The 23,308-nt window shown below is 51.4% G+C and overlaps 2 protein-coding genes across 3 annotated transcripts; both read left to right on the top strand.

Annotated features, from left to right (window-relative positions):
• LOC102178303 (intercellular adhesion molecule 2) lies at positions 7,847-13,353 on the top strand. Its single transcript, XM_018065350.1, has 5 exons — positions 7,847-8,023; positions 9,498-9,755; positions 11,019-11,339; positions 12,000-12,104; positions 13,276-13,353. The coding sequence occupies exons 1-5, from the start codon at positions 7,963-7,965 to the stop codon at positions 13,308-13,310; spliced, it is 780 nt and encodes a 259-aa protein (XP_017920839.1). The 5' UTR covers positions 7,847-7,962; the 3' UTR covers positions 13,311-13,353.
• Positions 15,961-21,606, top strand: LOC108638310 (intercellular adhesion molecule 2-like). Of its 2 annotated transcripts, none has more exons than XM_018065352.1 (5): positions 15,961-16,078; positions 17,094-17,357; positions 18,834-19,091; positions 20,345-20,665; positions 21,326-21,606. In XM_018065352.1, exons 2-5 carry the CDS (start codon positions 17,297-17,299, stop codon positions 21,439-21,441), a joined length of 756 nt encoding a protein of 251 aa, XP_017920841.1. In that variant the 5' UTR covers positions 15,961-16,078; positions 17,094-17,296; the 3' UTR covers positions 21,442-21,606. The 2 variants fall into 2 exon arrangements, with proteins under 2 accessions (XP_017920841.1, XP_017920842.1); XM_018065353.1 differs by having other exon boundaries at positions 15,962-16,078; positions 17,253-17,357.

The following is a 23,308-nucleotide window of genomic DNA, read 5'->3' as shown; positions in this document are numbered from 1 at the left end:
GGGAAGGGGAGGAGGGCGAGGGAGGGCTCCTTCTCCCAGGCCTCTGCCAGCCGGGAAGGAATCAATGGGACAGGATTGGCCGTTCATGTGGCTTCTGGGGCCTGGACTGTGTAAGGTATAGTTCGGGCCGAGGCAGAAAGCGGAACAACAACCTCAATAGAAATAGGTTACCTTTATTCAGGCAAGGAGGGGCGACAGCCAGCCTAACGATCAGGCTGAGTGCGGAGAGGGATCAGGGAGGCCCCATATTCATAGGGAGGCTTGTGGAAGGGATAAGGGAGACATTAATCAGGCGGGATGTTTTGGGTATTCTTTAGTTGAGATGGCGTTTGTAGTTGGGCAGGCGGTGATAAGTCCTCCGGGCAGTTGTAGGGGGTGGAAGGTTTCTGGACAGGGGATGATAAGTCTTCTAGGCATGTGTGGGGGTAGGAGGTTTCTGGACAGAGGGTGATAAGTCACAGATAGATGGAACTGGCCTGGAGCATCAGGGCGGGACCTAAAGTTCTGTTTTGTTTTCTCCGATGTTAGATGATTCAGCAACGGCCTTCGAAACTGTTGTTTTCTTTTCTCGACCCAAAAGACTCCTTCAGACGGGGCTGTAAGGGGCTTTCACCCGCATCAGAGATCAGGTTGGTTCAAGGTCTCCATGTGGTGGAGATGGGACTCATTCACCTCAGGGACAGGGCCTGGTTGGGGCTGGGGTGGGGTAAGAAGTGTTGCCAGGTGTAGAAAGGGGTTGGCAGGCACGAGGGGGACCCGGGGGCTCCAGGGCTGTGCTCAGTCGCTTTAGTCGTGCCCGACTCTTTGCAGCCCCGTGGACTGGACCCCCCAGGCTTTTCTGTCCATGGGATTCTCGAGGCAAGATACTGGAACGGGTTGCCATTCCCTCCTCTGGGGGATCTTCCTGCCCCGTGATGGAACCCCAGCCTCCTGCATCTCCTGCTTTGGCAGGTGGACTCTCTACCACTCGGCCACCAGGAAAGCCCTGTCTTGGTTCCAGACGCATACTCATTTGTGTCTTTCCTAAGCCAGGACTTTCAGTGCCAGGCGCTGAGGGGCAGGCCTGTGAGAGCAAAACCTCTGCTTGTGGGTGAGCCCAGCTGGCTGTCTAGCACCAGCTCTGAAACTCTGCCTCTTGGTACAAACTACTCTACCAGGGGAGGGTTTTTTTAATTGTTAGGTGAAGTGGCGGCTATGAAAAGATCTCAGAACACAATTGTTCTTAGTTGTAAGTAGAAGTGTTTGGTGGTTGGGCATGTCATATACAGGGAAGACCCTGCTCCCTGATGTAGACAAGCCTCCTGCAGGGGTTCAGTGGGCGGCTCATCCTGGATCTGTCTCCTTCATCCAAGGGCCCCAGGAGCACAGAAACCGCACATCAAACAAACAAAAAAAAAAAGTGCAGAGGGAATTCCCTGCTGGTCCAGTCATGAGTAGCAGTTTCACTGCTGTGACCCGAGCTTAATTCCTGGTTGAGGAACTAAGATCCCCAACCAGGGAGTCTTCAGCATTTGTTGCCTCAACTGTCTTGGTCCCTTGAATGCATGCGTGCATGCTCAGTCGTGTCTGACTGTCTGGGACCCCATGCACTATACCCCGCCAGACTCCTCTGTCCTTGGGATTTCCCAGGCAAGAACACTGGAGTGGGGTGTCATTTCATTCTCCAGGGGATGTTCCTGACTCAGGAATTTGCTCCCACATTGGCAGGCAGATTCTTATACAATGAGCCACCTGGGAAGCCCCAGTATATATTTACCAGGGTTTAAAACAAGAGGTAATAAACAGAAAGTGATGTTAGTAGGGGTCCGAGCTGGGAATGGAAGCATGTGCCTTCTGAAAGGGAAATCAGTCAAAAACCAGGCAATACTTGTTGAACCAGCAGCAGCACAGGAAACAACGGCTGCTGGAAGTTGGACCTCGGCCACTCTGTTTACCCATCACGGCAGCACCCGTTTGCTGATACAGGTAAGGTGATGCTCCCTGCTTCCCTCTTGGCAGAGTTGAAAGGGCTTGGGATAGACTGTCAATCAACACTTGAGTTCTTGTTCTTTCTCTCCCTGTCGCCTCATAAGCCCAGGGGCTGCAGTTGCTACAAAATTTCCTCCAGCTCCTTGGTCCTTGCATGAGGCGCTCACTTCAGCCATCTCTCTGAGTCCAGCAGCCTATTGCTTGGTGGTTATTTCCTGTTTTTGTCCTTTCTCTTTCTCTCCTGCTCTGTCAACCACACCACCCTCTTAGAAGCGTGGCGCTGCCTTCCCGCCATGGCCCACCTGTGTCCAGGTCATCTGGACTGAGCTCAGAGCTGATGCTTAGGGGACAAGTATAGTCCCCAGCCTCTTGGGGTCACACCCAAGGTTCCTGATGAATCCCATTCAATGAAGTCCTACCTGGTTAGAAGGGACTTTCCTAGCCTGTGGCTCATACTTCCAAGGAGCCTCTTCTTTCTAGATAGGTAGGAATTTCTCTTTTCCCTTTGTATTCTTTCTGTAAAATGTAATATGTGACACATACTGAACACATCTATGTAACACGCATGTGCATTGCGCAGTGAGATAACCTAACGATCAGCCCGGAACCCAGCACTCGAGGATGAACTACCACCAAACCTTCCATCTACCTACCGTGCCACTCACCTCCACCGAGACATAAACAACCTCCCTCCCAAAGTCTGTGGTTAGTGTTCTCTTGATTCTTTCTTTACTTTAGTGCTTTATCACATCCATTTATTTTCATTTTATGAAATAGTTGTAGAACCTATTCTGTGTGCCAGCTACTGTTTTGAATACCTTTTAATATTGTCATTTAAATAGTTTAATCCACACGCCATTCCCATAAGGAATGTGCTATGGTTAATCCCATTTTACAGAAGAGAAAACTGAGGCACACAGAGATTAAAGTGACTTGCTCAGGGTCATACAGATGAAGAAGAACGGGACAGGTCTTCTGCTTCTTAGTGCAAGAGTTTCTCTAGGGCATATATCTAAGGGTGGAATTGTGGGTTATAGGATATAACACTATTCAGCATTAGAAGATAATGCCTCATTATTTCTCAGAGAACCAAAATACACCCTCACCAGCAATATACGAGTTCCTATTGACCGACAGCCTCTCCAAAAACTGGTCGTGTGGACTTTCTTAACTTCTGCCAATCCAGTAGATATGAAGTGGTTCCTCATTGTGGTTTTAACTTCCCCGGCTCTTACTGAGTAAAAGCATCTTTCCATTAGTTGAGAGGTTTTGTTTTCCTTGAAATGTTCATGATGTCTTTAATATACTCACAATTATCAGTTGTTTATTCTAGCAGTGGTGATCTTGAGGTCTTGCTTAGGAAATCTTTCCTTGCCCTAGGGACGTAAACATACTCTCCCGTTTTTCTTACGGATTTCCCCGGTGGCTCAGCAGTAAAGAATCTGCCTGCAACTCAGGAGCCACTGCAGGAGGGGAGGCCTGGGTCAGGAAGATCTGAAGTAGGAAATGGCAACCCACTCCAGCATTCTTGCCTGGGAATTCCCATGGACAGTGGAGCCTGGCAGTCTACAGTCCACTGGCTCGCAGAGTTGGACACAACTGAGTGACTAAGTATACATTTTCTTACAAAAGTTTTTAAAGTGTTCTTTTACATGTAAATCTTTAAATTAGATAGAATTGATTTCTTCATTCCAGGTGAAAATGAAGGGATACATCCCTCCCGATGAAGAGAGCAATGTAGGGATATATTTCCCATCTTTTTTCTCCATATAGTTAACCAGTTGATCAAGCATCATTCATTTTTATCTCCCTCTTCCACCCAGTGGTCCACAGTGCCATTTTTGTCAGGTGTGTGAGTTTCACGCAAGACTATTTCTGGGCACTTTTTCACTGTTCCATTGGTTAATTTGCCTATATCAACACTGAAATTATATATTATAGTAAGTCTTCATATCTAGTAGGGCAAATCCCCTCATTTTATTCTTCTTTAGGGGTGTCTTGGTCCTTTTGTTCTTTCCGTAATAAAGTTTAGAATCACCTTTTGTTTTCCATGAAATCCCTTATTTGGATCCATTGAAATTGCATTAAATCTGTAGGAAGAGAATTGTCTGCATTATAATATGGAATCCCTTAGTCATGAACATGGGCGGGTTCTACATTTATTTAAATTGTGTTTAATGTCTTTCAATTGTGTTTTATAACTTTCTGACTATAGGCCTTATATTCTGCTGTCTTTTTGTTTCTGTATATGTGTTACTTCTATCTTTTTGCTACTATACATAGTGTGCCTTTAAACTACTCTTTTTCCCTAGATACTCTTGGCAGCGTGCAGAACTTCCCTGACCAGGGATCAAACCTGTGGCCCCTGCAGTGTAAGTGCAGAGTCTTAACCACTGGGCCACCAGGGAAGTCCTAAATTACATTTTTGTATGTTACTGTTATATACAAAAGCAATTTCTTTTTGGATATTGATCAAACAGCTAGCTGTCTTGCTAAAATCTCTGATTATTTTGAATCATTTGTCTGATCATTCATTTGAATGTTCTATCTAGGCAACCATGTCATATGAAAACACTGATGATTTTGCTCTTTTCCCATCCCTAGGCCTTTAATTTCTTTTTCTTGTCTTACTATATCGTCTAGGACCTCTGGTATAATGTTAACATAGAAGCAAAGATAGTGGGCATCCTTGTTTGATTCCAGATTTTAAAGGAAATGCCCCTAAGATTTACTCATTAAAAAAATAATACAGATGTTAAAGAAATAATAGTACATATGCAAACTTTTTCTAAGTTTCCTTTGTCATGTTAAGGATATTTCCTTGTCGTCTACTAAGAGGTTTTATCATGAAAGAATACTGAACATCATCATTTTTTTTTCCTAGATCTGCTAAGATGATCATATGTTTTTTCTTCTTAAAACTGTAACATAAGTTTTTAGTTTGGACTCCTTTAAAGTAGAGCCTGCAACAGGACTTCAGTTCAGGTAGATTTATTTCAGGTGGATTACTTAATTATCGAGGCCAGGAAGGAGGGAGTGAAGGAATAAGACTGGAACAGGAGAGAGAAAGCCACCAGAAGATGCAGAGCTGATGCTGCAGGTGTGAGCAAAGGGGGCTCAAGCCTTCCAGAATCCCTGATAGGTCTACAGGATGCTGGCTAGAACTGCCTCCCCTAAACAAAGAGGCTGGAACATGTTTCTCCTAGCTCTTGGCCTCTCCTTGGTTGAGGGTTTCATGTTAGGGAACTTGACAGTCCTAGGCTTCTAAGAAACACTACAGGTATCTAAGTGACTCCTAAAGCATTGAAGAAGACCCTAAGGCAAAAAAGCAAAACCGAAGCATGGTACAAACTTGAGGTGGGGTCATGGAACATAAGATGAGTCTCAGGTTGCAGGAAATTATCTGCTGCAAATACAGATGATTTCAGAGGAGCGCAGAAGTATTGTGACATAAAGCACTGCAGTTCACTGTTCCCAACAATAACACATGACATTGGCAGCTTTCTCTTCTATCGTGAGACCAACTTTTCATAGCTAAGCCTAACTTGGATATGATGTCTAATATTTTTAATACACTCCTAGGTTTGGTTTGTTTGTATTTTTATTTTGCATTTGTATTCATGAGTGACACTGGCTTCTAATTTTTCTATTTCATCCTATTCTTGTCTCATTTTGGTATTAAGGTTACTCTTGCCTCCTAGAAAGAAAGCGTGTTCCTGCTATTTTCATTCTCAGAAAGAGTTTTTGTAAGATTAGAATTATCCCCACTTAAACTTCTGTAATGCTATCTAGACTTGATATTTTCTTTGTGGAGAGATTTCAAATTATTGATGTAATTTCTATAATCGTTATAGAACTATTCAGGCTTTTTATTTCTTCTTCAATCAAGTTAGGTGCTTTTTGCGTGTCCACAGAGTCGGACACAACGGAGCGACTGCACTGTTTTTTCTAAGACTTGGTCTACTTGGTGTCATATTTCTTGGAATAAATGATTTATAAGTTTTTAATTTTTAAGCTTATTGAAGATTTATAATGTTGTGTAAATTAATTTTCAATTATGGTAAATACACCTAACACATACCCATTACTGTTTTTAAAGCACATTTGTTGTGTTATATTCACATTTTTTCATGATGGATCTCAAAACTTTTTTATCTTAGAAAACTGAAAGTCTATACGCATTAAACAAACAAACAACTCACCACTTCTGCTGCCCCCAGGCCTTGGCAACCACTGCTCTGCTTTCTGTTTCTATGAATCAGTAATCTTCTTCTTTTGTGAATTGCAAGATACATTACTTTAAAGTTTTAGACTGGCTTGTGATATACAGTATTATGTCACCTTCAGGTGTGCTACACAGCGGTTTGGTATTTGCATACATTATGCGAATATCACCACAATAAGTCTAGCATCCACCTGCTTCCATACGATGTAGAACTGGGTTTTGTGTTTTAAATATTCTAAAGGGTAATCCGAGGAACTTCCCTGGAGGTCCAATGGCTAAGACTTCCAGCTTGCAATGCATGGGGTCTGGGTTCCATCCCTGGTCAGGGAACTAGATCCCACATGCCAGAACTAAGACTTGGTGCAGCCAAGTAAATATATGCATATTTTTAAAATGTAATCTGACATGAGAATTTAGAAAGGACTCAGACCATGTCTTCCTCTAAAGCTGCTAAAAACTGAGTTTAAAAACCTACAGTTTCTTTAGTTTTGGCCATGACATGCGCATATGGAATGTTAGTTCCGCAGAACAGGGATCAAACACTTGGAAGCAGAGTCTGAACGACTGGACCCGCAGGGAAGTCATACAAGCCTGCATTGTCAACAACAATCCGTAGCTGACAAGCACCCTGACCCAGGAGGCTGCCTCCCGAGGAGCTGTGTTTGAGCTATTTTTCTGTTGTTGCTGATCAGCCTCTAAGTCGTGCCGGCTCTTCCAACCCCATGGACATTAACACACCAGATCTTCTGTCCTCCACTATCTTCATTTTTTTTAGTAGACTTCTTTTTAGAAGAGCAGTTTTAGGCTTAGAGAAAAACTTAGGGGAAGAGGAGACTTGCCACATACCTCCTGTCCCCACACATGCACAGCCTCTCCTGTTACCAGCATCCCCCAGCAGAGGGTCCATTCCTGATGACTGATGAACCTGCACTGACACGTCGTTATCACCCAAAGACCACCGTCGACTCTACGGTTCAGTCTTGGTGTCTACATTCTGTGGGGTTGGGCAAGTGTGTACTGACACGTATGCACCATTGTCGTAGCAAACAGAGCAGCTTCTCCGTCCTAAAGTCCTCTCTGCTCTTTCAGTCCGTGTCTCCCTCCCTTCAATCCCTGGCAACCACCAATTCTCCAACCAAATGCGCCTCATTCCTAAATTCTCACCGCAGTTCCATCACCTAATATTGTTGTGATTTAGGCAAGTTATAATTCACCTGAGCCCTGAACTTCTCCAAATCCACAATCAACACTGGTAGATTTGGTGTGATGATGAGACAATGTATTAAAACCTAACTTAGTCCATGAGAGAATAGGCATCAATGAAATGCTAATTTCACTTTCTGTCCTCCTTGAATTAGTAACGTGAAATCACATTTAGCTAAGAAAAGAGACAAGAAAGTGCCTGGGGACCCTGTGCATCACCAGAAATCTAAAAGGGGAGGGGGCCAGAGGAAGGAGGAGAATGTCCAGCTATCGCCTCCCAAACCCTCTTTCCAACTTGGAAGGTCCCTCCTTTGTTGACACCAATAAAGTGTCCTGTGGGAGTCAGGCTCCCCAGATTTGGGGCCCTGTGTGCACACATCACACACACGTGAGCCCCGGGTGCCCGCCCCACCCCACACAGGACTGTGCCAGGTCATCAGCTCACAGAAGGCTGGGGGTTCCAGACTACAGCTGCAAGTCCTCCCCCGCCGCCCGCCTGACCGGAGCCCTTCACCTCTGCAGGCAGTCCTCAGCTGTTCCCTGTGAACCTGCAAACGCTACCTGAGATGTCCCCTTTTGGTGGCTGTGGAACGCTCGCAGCATTTCTCGCCCTGTTCTGCTGCCGAGGTGAGCCTAGGGGTCCAGACTGGCTGTGTGCCAGCCAGAGGTTAGGGCGCCTGTTCCCTTGGTGTTGTGTGGAGAAGGGGGTCCTTGTCCCGAAGTCTCTGAGGCTTTGAGACCAGCGGCTGCCCGCCACAGGTGTGGGATGCTACACAAGCCTGGTTTCCCCAGGACCCCATGACCCCGGGGCAGCAGATGGGGGACCTGGCCTTCACACTTTGGACTGAACAGGCCCCATAGCTTCAGGGTGTGTGGATGTGGCAGGTCGTGGAGACTGATGGGAAACCAAGGAGACTGGGGCTCAATGGAAAGTGAGGGCACGTCCCAGCCGGTCTTCACAGGTGGCCCAGTGGACAGCAGAGGCCAATGGAGGGCATCGTCTTCTGCTGACCATCAAAGTGCAAATGAAGCCCCTTCTGAGTGGTCCAGGGGACGGTGAAGGAGAATGCTTCTAGGTGTGAGCACTCTGTTTTGGAAAACCTGTCGGGTTCCTTCATGACAACCATGCAGGAAAGGGATTACTAGCCCATTTGAAAGATGGAGAAACTGAGGCTCAGAAAAGGAAAGCATTTTGCCCAAGGCCACAGAGCTGGCAAACTCGGGATTCAAAGCAGCTCTCTTTCTCTCCCTAGAGAACCTTTCTCTTTCCCCAGCTGAGGGCTAGGTGGGGACGGGTGGGTGTGGCGGGAACGCAAGACAGAGCACAAGCCCAGCTGGCCGAGATCAGTTCAGATTCCTGGCCTTCTTCCTCGCTGGCCTCCAGCCATCCTGGTGTCCTCCCTGCCCAGGGTCTTGGCGCTGGGGGTTTTCTTCCCTCTGCAGACAGCTGGCAGCCAAGCTCCCACCATTTCCTTCCTCCTTTCCTCAGATGTCAGTGTTTCCATGAAACCTGTCCTGAGCACAGTATTTAACCTGGCAGCCCCACCCCACTCCCTGTTTCCTTGCTGGGCACTTCCCACCAATTGGCAGGCTGGCTAGTTCGCTTGTTGTTTATTCTATCCTTCACGGCTGCCCGAGCTCCACAAGGGCGAGCTTTGAACTTCTTCCATCTCTGAGGGCTCCCCAGAGCCTAGAACCGTGCCTGCCACGCAGTCGGTGTTCTACAGGGATTTGCAGAAGAGAGGGAAGGAGTGAGGAGGAGCTGAACTCACGGACACGGGGCCCGAGAGGACACGATCCACCGCCAGTTCAGGGAGGCTTTAGCAGAGGAGGGGTCATTAGGGCTGGAGGCGAGTTCGAATATAATCTCCATGGGGATAGGAGATGTGCATGAGGAAGAATCACCTGGAGGGGACAAGCTGGAAGAGCAGTCAGGGGCAGGGAGACTGCTAAGGCGCTTCCCCCTTGGTCTAGACCAGAGGCAGTAATGTCTGAATGGAGGGAGGAGCACAAGGGACCTGTTGATGAGACTGCGCATCGTGGGCAGCCCCATGGGGCAAGGCAGTGGAGGTATCTGCTGAGCAGTGTTCTGTCCTTCCAGGGTCTGGTGTGAAGGCATTCGTGGAGCCAGAGCATCTGATGGTGGAGTCCGGAGAGTCTCAGTTCATTAATTGTACTGCCAGTTGCACGGACCCCGAGAAACTTGTTCTGGAGACAGAGCTAAACAATATTCTCCTGGAGAGCCAGGCTCAGTGGAAGCTGTTCCAGGTCGACAACATCTCCAAGGACGTAGAGCTCCTGTGCAGTTTCACCTGCGGCGACAGGCAGGAGACGAAAGTTTTCAACATCACCGTGTTCTGTGAGTGTTGCCCACGGGCCCTGCTCCCTGAGGCCGGAGCCTGGGTCTGCAAACCCACACACAGCGGCTCTGTCACTGCTCCTGGGCACTGTCCTATGGTCCCTACCTCCCCGGGCTCCTGGATCCAGGCCACGGGCTCAGAATCTGCTCACTCCCTCCCCTGGCCTCCTCGAACCCTGCCAGCAACTGGGATTTTGAGTTTGCTCAGAGGCAGACAATCCAAGCAAGGCTTAAACAAATCTAAACATCGTTTCCCAGAGTCCCTTCCTAGCTGGGGAGCACCCCAATAAGCAGAATACCCCACATCTCGTGACAAGAAACAGGGACCCCATCAGGACGGCTGGCACACTCTCCAGTAACCCATTCACATCCTGGAAAGAAGGTCATGGTCTTTTCTCCCCCTGAGGGCCCTTTGCAAATGTGTGACCATCACACACACACACACCTGCCCACTGGCCACAGAGACCATGGAGAGACCGGGGTTCTCCTGGGAGCTTGGCACCCAGGGTATCACTCAGAACTGTCATTACTGGGTCAAATGAGTATAAAGATGTCCAAAATCTACATATTATCCTGGGGTAATGGGGGCTAGGTATTCTAGTTCAAAAATGAACGCAGACAGATGTCCCTGTGGTCCAGTGGCTAAGACTCAGCACTCCCAATGCAGGGGACCTGGGTTTGATCCCTGGTCACGGAACTAGATCCCACATAGCACAACTAAGACCTGGCACAAACAAAGAAATGAATATCTTTTTTTTTTCCTTTTTTATTAAAGGGGACCAGGGTACCATGGAGTTTAAATGCTAAGGGATACAGATAGTTTTAAACCTGATCCTGAAAACCAAGGCAGGTCTGACTCTGGCCCCTGCCCTTGAAGTCCCTCACAATTTATGGCCCCATTCTAGAGAATACTCCCTTCTAAGTCTCTCTCAACAAAACTATCCAACTGTTAAATTTTTGATATTCCCATTGAATTTATGGAGAGGAAACAGACACAGCCAAAACTTTTATCTTTCTAGTTGGCTGAACTGATTCTGAACCTTTACTTTGTAGACACCAGGGCACCTCCTTTCTTGTCCATTGCAGAAGTCATCAGGTCCCTGAAACTACTACCCAGACATCCTTCACCCTGAACTGCTTCCTTCTGCCCACCCCAGCCCACTTCCTGGGAACACTGTGGTCACAGGGGATGGTCTGGGCCGGGTGGGGCCTGCCTGAGCAGCATCCCCATCCTGAGCAGACCTCCCTTCCGCTTTCCTGCAGACCCTCCAAAGCAAGTACTCCTGACGCTGTGGCCCAACTCAGTGGCCGCAGGGACACTGTTCACCATCGAGTGCAGGGTCCCCACCGTGGCACCCCTCGAAGGCCTCACTGTCACCCTGCTCCGTGGTACTGAGATCTTGTACAATCACACCTTTGTGGGGACAGCACCTTCCCCCCAAGATGCCTTGGTCAGCCATAACACCACAGCTCACAGGGAAGACGGCCACCATAACTTCTTGTGCGAGGCCCAGATGGACCTGCGCTCTCGCGGCGGTGGCCTCGTCCACAGAGTCTCAGATCCCCAGAGACTTGAAGTCAAAGGTGAGGGGGAGCCCACAGATCAGGTAGGGGGACATTCACTTTCAGCCGTCAGGGGAAGAAAACGCCTTTGCCCCGCTCTCTGCCAGCTCAGGGGAGGTACTCGGGGAAACGACACTTGATCCCTGGGGTTCCCTGGAACTCCTGGCGAGTTCCTGGCTTAGACCCTGACTAGTTGCTTGGTCATGAGTGAGCTGGGTGACCTTAACCAAGTCAAGCTCGTCTCTCTGGCCTTGACCCCTCTCTCCAATGATAAATTTGACCTGACTGACCCCGAAGGTCCCCAGGAGTCCTGCTTCTATGACCCTAGATAGTCAAGATCCTCTTTGTCTTCAGGGAGTTTGGCCAAAGCTCCCTCATCTCTGCCCGGGAGGGGCTTGGCCTGGACCTCGCCACAGAGCAGACCATGAGGTTTGGCAGCGCATGGCAAGGGCACCGTCTGAGTCCATCTGCCCTCATGGTCTCACAGAGGCCGGCTGGTGGCCCGGACCCCGGTCCTCCTTCCCTCCAGTGATAACACCATTTGCCACTCATCCCTGCAATGCAGAGTGACAGCAGGCTGCCCAGGGGTGGGTGGCTGGGTGACGGGTAGACAGCTGGCCCTCTGGAGCCTGGCACCTGGGACCAGAGGACTTCTGTGACCTCTAGCCCTTCCCTCCCCAGAGCCCGAGCCCAACACCCAGATGGTGGCCTTCATCACCCCTGTGACAGTGCTGCTGCTCATGGTTGTGACTCTCGTCCTCCTGTGCCAGTACCGATGGTGGACAGGTAACACCTGAGTGCAAGCCGCTTAGAAGAGGCTGATAGGGAGCCACTGGGCACAGCTCCCCCGGGCAGCGCGGCCACTGTCATGGCGGCCACTGGAACTCAGTGTGGCTCCTTAGGCTGGTCCAGGCCTGGGGAGGGACCATGTGAAGCAGCCTCAATACAAACACCTGTTCTTAAGCCCGTGTCCTCGTGTCTCCTCCTGGGAATGGCCAGGAGGGGAGCCACCAGGCCTGGCTGAACTTCTGTCTCCAAATGTCTCCTCAGCCTCCCTCCCCCCTCTCCCTCAGAGGCCTTCCTGAGCCCCAGCAAACCCAGGGCCTGGTGTGCCCTCAGGCCGACCTGCCCGGGCACCAGACTCCCAGCCTGAAGGGACCCTGAGTGACTCCTTCCTCCTGAGGGAGGGTGGGGAGACCCGTCCTGGCCCAGAGGGGCAGAGAGACACTCTGTTCCCACGTGGCCCTCCAGGACATGACTCTGACTGCTCTCTTCTGCCAACAGAGCCAGCATCCAGGGGTGAGTGTGGGGGCCCCAGTGGCTAGGCTCCAGGAACCTCCCCGCCAGGCCTCCCCCACCACTCAGGGCCTTCCGAGAGCCATGGAAACCAAAGCCATCCTCGCCTCTTACCTCCAGTTCTGTTATTGGGCCAAATGGAGACCCCGCAGCCCTGGTCATCCAGAGAGAGGGGAAGGGGAGGAGGTCGAGGGAGGGCTCCATCTCCCAGGTCTCTGCCACCTAGGCAGCGATCAATGGGACAGTGTTGGCCTTCATGTGGCTTCTAGGGCCTGGATGGGGCTCTAAGGATGAGAAATCAGAGATCAGGTTTGTTCACGGTCTCCATCTGGTGGAGACAAGATTCATTCACACCGGGGAGAGGGCCTGGTTGGGGATGGAAGTGGGGTAAGAAGGGTTTCCAGGTGTAGAAAGGGGTTGTTAGACACGAGAGGGACACGGGGGCTCCAGGGCTGTTTGCAGCTCCCTGATGAAGCTGGTGTGGGCTCCAGGGTTGATGTCTGTTCTCATATTATGAGGCTCTCAGCATCATAGTAGTGAGAGAGTCAATTCCTAGGTAGGTTGATAAGAAGTCTGGGGTCCCCAAGGAGGAGGAGAAAGAGGTCTGGAATTCTCAAGGAGGAGGAAAGAGCAAACATCTTTTTTTCTCTCCATTCCTTAGCCTTCCACACATGGTATTGGTGGTATAACCGCTAAGTCGTGTCCGACTCTTGTGACCCCATGGACTGTAGCCCGCCAGGCTCCTCTGTCCCTGAGATTCTCCAGGCAAGAAGCAAGAATACTGGAATCGGTTGCCATTTCCTTCTCCAGGGGATCTTTCGGACCCAAGAATTGAACCCAGGTCTCCTGCATTGCAGGGAGATTCTTTCCCAACTGAGCTATAAGGGAAGTCCTTAGTCACATAAAATGCTTTTTTCTTTAAGCCCAAAAACTGATGATTACAACAACTCAATTTAAACTCTGTGCCGAGGATTATATAACAACAATGTATCCTGCTTGAGGGCAGTTTTTCCTTCCTGAAAACCTTCGGGCTAATCCTGTTATCTTAAAATGTAAATTATGGGAGTGGGTCTAGCAAGATCTTTTCTTTTGATTTATTGTAATAATTAACTTAAAAAGTCTATAACTCCCTTGCTAACGCTAGCGAGGGGGGCACTCCCCATTCCCTTCTGATGTCTACGTCAGAAACTTTCTCTGTGCTTTTCATACTTGAATAAAACCCTGCTACACAAAAGCTCTTGAGGGATCAAGCCTGGTCTCTGGTCCCTAAGCTAAATCTTCTTTGGAGATGACGAGTCTGACACCCTTCACTGTAAGCTATCAGTAGTCTGGGGGAAGAAGCACCCTCACCATGACTACCCTCTTCCTCAGTGGACCCCAAGGAAGAAAAGGTAAGGGGACAGAACCTGGTCTGTGGTGATGATAATAAGACCACCCCCCACCACCCCAGGGCACGGGGCCCTTCCAGCATTCCGATCTGTCCCTTGGCCTAGGCCCTGCTGACCACCCACCCGGTCCCTACCTGAAGCCGGGCACACATCTGCACCCACAGTTCCCATGGCACTGGTGGGTGGGGGTCGGGGCATGGCTCTGCTGAGATGGAGAAGAGAAAAGAGATCCCCCAAGAGAGTTCCTGGGGTGGCCTCAGCAATTTCACCCACAGGTCTCCCCATACCACCCCTGGCCCCCTGGCTACCTCTTTCCACCCCAGGGCAAGGCCCTGACAGCCCCCAGACCCCCAGCCTCACTGAAGCTCCCCTTTTCTCAGATGCTGGATGGTGGTGCTGAGCCTGAGTCGAGTCCTGCAGGCTGGGCTGGTGTAGGGGAGGGAAGGAGAGGGCCTGGCCAGGGGAGCCGGGGGCCCAGGGAGGCGTCGGGCAGGGCAGCTAGTGGTGGTGGCAAACCAGAGGGCCTCCTCCTGGGGTCGCGCCTCCTCCTCCTGTTGACCCTCCAGGGAGGCCTGGGCTTTGTGCAAATGGAAGGGGACACAGCGTCAGACTCTCCCTGCCCCTGATCCTGTCTGTGCACTGCTCAGTTGCTCAGTCGTGCCCACTCTTTGCAGCCCCGTGGACTGGAACCAGCCCTGCTTATCTGTCCAGGGATTCTCCAGGCAAGAGTATGGAACGGGTTGCCATTCCCTCCTCTGGGGGATCTTCCTGCCCCGTGATGGAACCCCAGCCTCCTGCATCTCCTGCTTTGGCAGGTGGACTCTCTACCACTCGGCCACCAGGAAAGCCCTGTCTTGGTCCCAGACGCATACTCATTTGTGTCTTTCCTAAGCCAGGACTTTCAGTGGCAGGCGCTGAGGGGCAGGCCTGTGAGAGCCAAACCTCTGCTTGTGGGTGAGCCCAGCTGGCTGTCTAGCACCAGCTCTGAAACTCTGCCTCTTGGTACAAAGCTACTCTGCCAGAGGAGGATGTTTTTAATTGTTAGGTGAAGTGGCGGCTGTGAAAAGATCTCAAAACACAATTGTTCTTAGTTGTAAGTAGAAGTGTTCGGTGGTTGGGCATGTCATATACAGGGAAGACCCTGCTCCCTGATGTAGACAAGCCTCCTGCAGGGGTTCAGTGGGCGGCTCATCCTGGATCTCTCTCCTTCATCCAAGGCCCCCAGGAGCACAGAAACCACACATCAAAAAAAAGAGTGCAGAGGGAATTCCCTGCTGGTCCAGTCATGAGTAGCAGTTTCACTGCTGTGACCCGAGCTTAATTCCTGGTTGAGGAACTAAGATCCCCAACCAGGGAGTCTTCAGCATTTGTTGCCTCAACTGTCTTGGTCCCTTGAATGCATGCGCGCATGCTCAGTCGTGTCTGACTGTCTGGGACCCCATGCACTATACCCCGCCAGACTCCTCTGTCCTTGGGATTTCCCAGGCAAGAACACTGGAGTGGGGTGTCATTTCATTCTCCAGGGGATGTTCCTGACTCAGGAATTGGCTCCCACATTGGCAGGCAGATTCTTATACAATGAGCCACCTGGGAAGGCCCGGTATATATTTGATGCTGCTGCTGCTAAGTCACTTCAGTCGTGTCCGACTCTGTGTGACCCCATAGATGGCAGCCCACCAGGCTCCCCCGTGCCGGGGATTCTCCAGGCAAGAACACTGGAGTGGGTTGCCATTTCCTTCTCCAATGCATGAAAGTGAAAAGTAAAAGTGAAGTCTCTCAGTCGTGGCTCCCCTGTCCATGGGATTTTCCAGGCAAGAGTACTGGATGGAGTGGGGTGCCATTGCCTTCTCCAGGTATATATTTACTGGGGTTTAAAACAAGAGGTAATAAACAGAAAGTGATGTTAGTATGAGGTCAGAGCTGAGACAGGAAGCACGTGACTTCTGAGAAGGAAAATCTGTCAAAAACCAGGCAATACTTGTTGAACCAGCAGCAGCCCAGGGAACAACGACTGCTGGAAGCTGGACCTCGGCCACCGTGTTTCCCCATCACGGCAGCACCCGTGAGCTGATCCAGGTAAGGTGGTGCTCCCTGCTTCCCTCTTGGCAGAGTGGAAAGGATTTGGGATAGATTGTCAATGAACACTTGAGTTCTTGTTCTTTCTCTCCCTGTCTCCCCATAAGCCCAGGGGCTGGATGGAGTTGCTACAAAATTTACACCGGCTCCTTGGTCCTTGCATGAGGAGCTCACGTCAGCCATCTCTCTGAGTCCAGCAGCCTATTGCTCCGTGGTTATTTCCTGTTTTTGTCCTTTCTCTTCCTCTCCTGCTCTGTCAACCACACCACCCTCTTAGAAGCGTGGGCTGCCTTCCCGCCACGGCCCACAGGAGTCTAGGTCATCTGGACTCAGCTCAGAGCTGATGCTTAGGGGACAAGTATAGTCCCCAGCCTCTTGGGGTCACACCCAAGGTTCCTGATGAATCCCATTCAGTGAAGTCCTACCTGGTTAGAAGGGACTTTCCTATCCTGTGGCTCATACTTCCAAGGAGCCTCTTCCTTCTAGATATGTAGGAGTTTCTCTTTTCCCTTTGTATTCTTTCTGTAAAATGTAATATGTGACACATACTGAACACATCTATGTAACACACATGTGCATTGCACAGTGAGATAACCTAACGATCAGCCCGGAACCCAGCACTCGAGGATGAACTACCACCAAACCTTCCATCTACCTACTGTGCCACTCACCTCCCACCCAGACATAAATAACCAGCCTCCCAAAGTCTGTGGTTAGTGTTCTCTTGATTCTTTCTTTAATTTAGCTCACCCACAAGGGGAGGGGCAGAGGACATAGGAGAATGTCCAGCTAACTCCTCCCTTACCCTCTTTCATACGTGGAACGTCCCTCCTTTGTTGACACCTATAAAGTGTCCTGTGGGAGTCAGGCTCCCCAGATTTGGGGCTCCGTGTGCAAACATCACACACGCATGAGCCCCGGGTTCCGCCCCACCCCACACAGGACCGTGCCAGGAGGACTAATTTTGTCCCGCTTATCAGCTGACTCCTGGCTTCCTCTGCCCAACTTCTTACAGACCTGTTGCCCTGGGAGCTGGGCTTCCACGTGACCTCCCCAAGACCACTCAGATAATGAGAGGAAATACAGTCATCAGCTTACAGAAGGCTGGGGGTTCCAGACTACAGCTGCAAGTCCTCCGCCGCCTGCCTGACCAGAGCCATTCACCTCTCTGCAGGCAGTTCTCAGCTGTTCCCTGTGAGTCTGCGGACACCACCCGAGATGTCCCTTTTTGGTGGCTGGGGAATGCTCGCAGCCTTTCTTGCCCTGCTCTGCTGCCGAGGTGAGCCTTGGGGTCCAGACTGGGTGTGTTCCTGCCAGAGGATAGGGTGCCTATTGCCCTGGTGTCGTGTGGAGAAGGGGGTCCGGGTCCCGAAGTCACTGAGGCTTTGAGCACAGCGGCTGCCCGCCACGGGTGTGGGATGCTATGCAAGCCTGGTTTCCCCAGGACCCCATGACCCCGGGGCAGCAGATGGGGGACCTGGCCTTCACACTTTGGGTTGAACAGGCCCCATAGCTTCAGGGTGTGTGGATGTGGCAGGTCGTGGAGACTGATAGGAGACCAAGGAGGCTGGGGCCCAAGGGAAAGTGAGGGCACGTCCCAGCTGGTCTTCAGAGGTGGCCAGTGGACAGCAGAGGTCAGTGGAGGGCATCGTCTTCTGCTGACCATCAAAGTGCAAACGAAGACCCTTCTGAGTGGTCCATGGGACGGTGAAGGAGAATGCTTCTAGGTGTGAGCACTCTGTTTTGGAAAACCTGTCACATGCCTTCCTGACAACCATGCAGGAAAGGGATTACTAGCCCATTTGACAGATGGAGAAACTGAGGCTCAGAAAAGGAAAGCACTTTGCCCAAGGCCACAGAGCTGGCAGACTTGGGATTGAAAGGCAGCTCTCTTTCTCTCCCTAGAGAACCTTTCTCTTTCCCCAGCTGAGGGCTAGGTGGGGGCGGGTGAGTGTGGCGGGAACACAGGGCACAGCACAGGCCCAGCTGGCCGAGATCAGTTCAGATTCCTGTCCTTCTTCCTTCTTCATGGGCTCCAGCCATCCTGGTGTTTTCTCTGCCAGGGTCTTGGCGCTGCTGGTTTTCTGCCCTCTGCAGACAGCTGGCAGCCAAGCTCTCCCCATTTCCTTCCTCCTTTCCTCAAATGTCAGTGTTTCCATGAAACCTGTCCTGAGCAAGTATTTAACGTGGCAGACCTACCCACTCCCTGTTTCCTTTCTTGGGCATTCCCACCAATTGGCAGGCTGGCTAGTTCGCTTGTGGTTACTCAGTGTCTTTTGCGGCAGTGCGAGCTCCAAAAGGGCAAGCTTTGAATTCCTTCCGTCTCTGAGGGCTCCCCAGAGCCTAGAATGGTGCCTGCCACACAGCCGGTGTTCCACAGGGATTTGCTGAAGAGAGGGAAGGAGTGGGGAGGAGCCGAACTCACGGACACGGGGCCTGAGAGGACACGATCCACCTCCAGTTCAGGGAGGCCTTCACAGAGGAGGGGTCATTTGGGCTGGAGGCGAATTCGAATATAATCTCCATGGGGATAGGAGATGTGCATGAGGAAGACTCACCTGGAGGGGACAAGCTGGAAGAGCAGTCAGGGGCAGGGAGACTGCTAAGGCGCTTCCCCCTTGGTCTAGACCAGAGGCAGTAATGTCTGAACGGAGGGAGGAGCAGAAGGGACCCGTTGATGAGACTGCGCATCGTGGGCAGCCCCGCCGGGCAGGGCGGTGGGAGAGTCTTGTGAGAGTGTTTTCTGTCCTTCCAGGGTCTCGTGTGAAGGCGTTCGAGGGGCCAGAGCATCTGATGGTGGGGTCTGGAGAGTCTCAGTTCATTAATTGTACTGCCAGTTGCACGGACCCCAAGAAACTTGTTCTGGAGACACACCTAAACAAGACTCTCCTGGACAGCCAGGCTCAGTGGAAGCTATTCAAGGTCGCCAACATCTCCAAGGATGAGAAGCTCCTGTGCAGTTTCACCTGCGGCGACAGGCAGGAGACGAAAGTTTTCATCGTCACCGTGTTCTGTGAGTGTCGCCCACGGGCCCTGCTCCCCGAGGCCGGAGCCTGGGTCTGCAAACCCACACACAGCGGCTCTGTCACTGCTCTTGGGCACTGTCCTATGGTCCCCACCTCCCCGGGCTCCTGGATCCAGGCCTCGGGCTCAGAATCTGCTCACACACTCCCCTGGCCTCCTCAAACCCTGCCAGCAACCAGGATTTTGAGATTTGCTCAGAGGCAGACAATCCAAGCAAGGTTTAGACAAATCTAAAAGTCATTTCCACAGTCCCCTCCCAGCTGGGGAGCACCCCCATCACCAGAACACCCCAGATCCCATGACAAGCAACAGGGACCCCATCAGGAGGGCTGGCACAACCACCACTAACCCATTCACCTCCTGGAGAGAAGGTTGAGGTTTTATATCCCCCTGAGGGCCCTTTGCAAATGTGTGACCATCACACACACACACACCTGCCCACTGGCCACAGAGACCATGGAGAGACCAGGATTCTCCCGGAAGCTCGGCACCCAGGGTATCACTCAGAACTGTCATCAGTGGGTCAAATGAGTATAAAGATGTCCAAAATCTACCATATTATCCTGGGGTAATGGGGGCTAGGTATTCTAGTTCAAAAATGAATCCAGACAGACATCCTGGTGGTCCAGTGGCTGAGACTCAGCACTCCGAATGCAGGGGTCCCAGGTTTATCCCTGGTCAGGGAACTAGATCCCACATAGCACAACTAAGACCTGGCACAAACAAAGAAATCAATCTTTTTTTTTTTAAATGGAAACTCAGGGAACCATGGAGTTTAATAGCTAAGGGATAGAGATAGTTTTAAACCTGATCCTGAAAACCAAGGCAGGTCTGACTGTTGCCCCCACATTTGAAGACCCTCACAATTCATGGCCCATTTCCAGTGAGCTCTCCCTTCTAAGTCTCTCTCAACAAAACTATCCAACTGTTTAATTTTTGAAATTTCCATTGAATTTATGGAGAGCAACGAGACACAGCCAAAAGTTTTATCTTTCTAGTTGACTGAACTGATTCTGAACCTTTTCTTTGTAGACACCAGGGCACCTCCTTTCCAATCCATTGCAGAAGTCATCAGGTCCCTGAAACTACTACCCAGACATCCTTCACCCTGAACTGCTTCCTCCTGCCCACCCTAGCCCACTTTCAGAGGACACTGTGGTCACAGGGGATGGTCTGGGCCATGTGGGGCCTGCCTGAGCAGCATCCCCATCCTGAGCAGACCTCCCTTCCGCTTTCCTGCAGACCCTCCAAAGCAAGTGCTCCTGACACTGTGGCCCACCTCAGTGGCCATAGGGACACTGTTCACCATTGAGTGCAGGGTCCCTGCCGTGGCGCCCCTCGAAGGCCTCACTGTCACCCTGCTCCGTGGTACTGAGATCTTGTACAATCACACCTTTGTGGGGACAGCACCTTCCCCCCAAGATGCCTTGGTCAGCCATAACACCACAGCTCACAGGGAAGACGGCCACCATAACTTCTCGTGTGAGGCCCAGATGGACCTGCGCTCTCACGGCGGTGGCCTCGTCCACAGAATCTCAGATCCTCAGAGGCTTGAAGTCAAAGGTGAGGGGGAGCCCACAGATCAGGAGGGGGTACCTTCACTTTCAGCCCTCAGGGGAAGAAAACGCCTTTGCCCCGCTCTCTGCCAGCCTAGGGGAGGCACTCGGGGAAACGACATTTGGTCCCTGCGGTTCCCTGGAGCTCCTGGCGAGTTCCTGGCTTGGACCCTGACTAGTTGCTTGGTCATGAGTGAGCTGGGTGACCTTAACCAAGTCAAGCTCCTCTCTCTGGCCTTGGCCCCTCTCTCCAATGATAAATTTGACCTGACTGACCCCGAAGGTCCCCAGGAGTCCTGCTTCTGTGACCTTACATGGTCAAGATCCTCTTTGTCTTCAGAGAGTTTGGCCAAAGCTCCCTCATCTCTTCCCGGGAGGGGCTTGGCCTGGACCTCGCCACAGAGCAGACCATCAGGTCTGGCAGCGCATGGCAAGGGCACCCTCTGAGTCCATCTGCCCTCATGGTCTCACAGAGGCCGGCTGGTGGCCCGGACCCCGGTCCTCCTTCCCTCCAGTGATAACTCCATTTGCCACTCATCCCTGCAATGCAGAGTGACAGCAGGCTGCCCAGGGGTGGGTGGCTGGGTGACGGGTAGACAGCTGGCCCTCTGGAGCCTGGCACCTGGGACCAGAGGACTTCTGTGACCTCTAGCCCTTCCCTCCCCAGAGCCCGAGCCCAAGACCCAGATGGTGATCATCATCGCGGTCGTGATAGTGCTGCTGCTTGTGGTTGTGTGTCTCGTGCTCCTGTACTGGTACCGACAGCAGACTCGAAACACCTGAGTGCAAGCCGCTTAGAAGAGGCTGATAGGGAGCCACCGGGCACAGCCCGTGTGAGCGGCGCGGCCACTGTCATGGCGGCCACTGAACTCAGTGTGGCTCCTTAGGCTGGTCCAGGCCTGGGGAGGGACCATGTGAAGCAGCCTCAATACAAACACCTGTTCTTAAGCCCGTGTCCTCGTGTCTCCTCCTGGGAATGGCCAGGAGGGGAGCCACCAGGCCTGGCTGAACTTCTGTCTCCAAATGTCTCCTCAGCCTCCCTCCCCCCTCTCCCTCAGAGGCCTTCCTGAGCCCCAGCAAACCCAGGGCCTGGTGTGCCACCAGGCCTACCCGCCCGGGCACAAGACTCCCAGCCTGAAAGGACCCTGAGTGACTCCTTCTTCCTGAGGGAGGGTGGGGAGACCCGCCCTGGCCCAGAGGGGCAGAGAGACTCTCTGTTCCCACGTGGCCCTCCAGGACATGGCTCTGACTGCTCTCTTCTGCCAACAGAGCCAGCATCCAGGGGTGAGTGTGGGGGCCCAATGGCTTGGCTCCAGGAACCTCCCCCCCAGGCCTCTCCCACCACTCAGGGCCTTCCGAGAGCCATGGAAACAAAAGCCGTCCTCGCCTCTTACATCCAGTTCTGTTATTGGGCCAAATGGAGACCCTGCAGCCCTGGTCATCCAGAGAGGGGGGAAGGGGAGGAGGTCGAGGGAGGGCTCCATCTCCCAGGCTTCTGCTAGCCAGGCAGCGATCAATGGGACACGGTTGGCCTTTCATGTGGCTTCTGGGGCCTGGATGGGGCTCTAAGGATGAGAGATCAGAGATCAGGTTTGTTCACGGTCTCTATGTGGTGGACATGGGACTCATTCACACCGGGGAGAGGGTCTGGTTGGGGATGGGGGGGTATGAAATGTTTCCAGGTGTAGAAAGGGGTTGTTAGGCACAAGAGGGTCACGGGGGCTCCAGGGCTGTTTGCAGCTTCGTGATGAAGCTGGTGAGGGCTCCAGTGTTGATGTCTGTTCTTATATCATGAGGCTCTCAGCATCACAGTAATGAGAGTTAATTCCTGGACAGGTTGATAAGAAGTCTGGGGTCCCCAAGGAGGAGAAAGGGGTCTGGAATTCTCAAGGAGGAGGAAAGAACAAACATCTTCTTTTCTCTGCATTCCTTAACCTTAGTCACATAGTATTGGTGGTTTAGTCGCAAAGTCGTGTCCGACTCTTGTGACCCCATGGACTGTAGCCCGCCAGGCTCCTCTGTCCCTGAGATTCTCCAGGCAAGAAGCAAGAATACTGGAATCGGTTGCCATTTCCTTCTCCAGGGGATCTTTCTGACCCAAGAATTGAACCCAGGTCTCCTGCATTGCAGGGTGATTCTTTCCCAACTGAGCTATAAGGGAAGTCCTTAGTCACATAAAATGCTTTTTTCTTTAAGCCCAGGAACTGATGATTACAACAAACAACTCAATTTAAACTCTGTGCTGAGGATTATATAACAACAAGGTAACCTGCTTGAGGGCAGCGGGCTAATTCTGTTATCTTAAAATGTAAAATATGGGAGAGGGTCTACCAAGATCTTTAAAACCTAAAGACATTCTTTTGATTTATTGTAATAACTAACTTAAAAAGTCTATAACTCCCTTGCTAACACTAGCGAGGGGGGCACTCCCCATTTCCTTCTGATGTCTATGTCAGAAACTTTCTCTGTGCTTTTCATACTTGAATAAAACCCTGCTACACAAAAGCTCTTGAGGGATCAAGCCTGGTCTCTGGTCCCTAAGCTAAATCTTCTTAGGAGATGACGATTCTGACACCGTTCACTGTAAGCTGGGGGGAGAAGCACCCTCACCGTGACTACCCCCTGCCTCAGTGGACCCCAAGGAAGAAAA

The sequence above is a fragment of the Capra hircus genome, chromosome 19 (genome assembly GCF_001704415.2).
Source record: "Capra hircus breed San Clemente chromosome 19, ASM170441v1, whole genome shotgun sequence".
Taxonomy (NCBI): domain Eukaryota; kingdom Metazoa; phylum Chordata; class Mammalia; order Artiodactyla; family Bovidae; genus Capra; species Capra hircus.
This window is presented reverse-complemented; position numbering and strand designations above follow the sequence as displayed.

Bases quoted from the DNA above. Each gene is read 5' to 3' on its own strand.
- LOC102178303 (XM_018065350.1), top strand. From the start codon at position 7,963: ATGTCCCCTTTTGGTGGCTGTGGAACGCTCGCAGCATTTCTCGCCCTG. The intron at 8,024-9,497 runs GTGAGCCTAGGG...CTGTCCTTCCAG, and splicing joins CGCCCTGTTCTGCTGCCGAG to GGTCTGGTGTGAAGGCATTC. The intron at 12,105-13,275 runs GTAACACCTGAG...TCCATTCCTTAG, and splicing joins CCAGTACCGATGGTGGACAG to CCTTCCACACATGGTATTGG.
- LOC108638310 (XM_018065352.1), top strand. From the start codon at position 17,297: ATGTCCCTTTTTGGTGGCTGGGGAATGCTCGCAGCCTTTCTTGCCCTG. The intron at 19,092-20,344 runs GTGAGTGTCGCC...GCTTTCCTGCAG, and splicing joins TTTCATCGTCACCGTGTTCT to ACCCTCCAAAGCAAGTGCTC. The intron at 20,666-21,325 runs GTGAGGGGGAGC...TTCCCTCCCCAG, and splicing joins TCAGAGGCTTGAAGTCAAAG to AGCCCGAGCCCAAGACCCAG.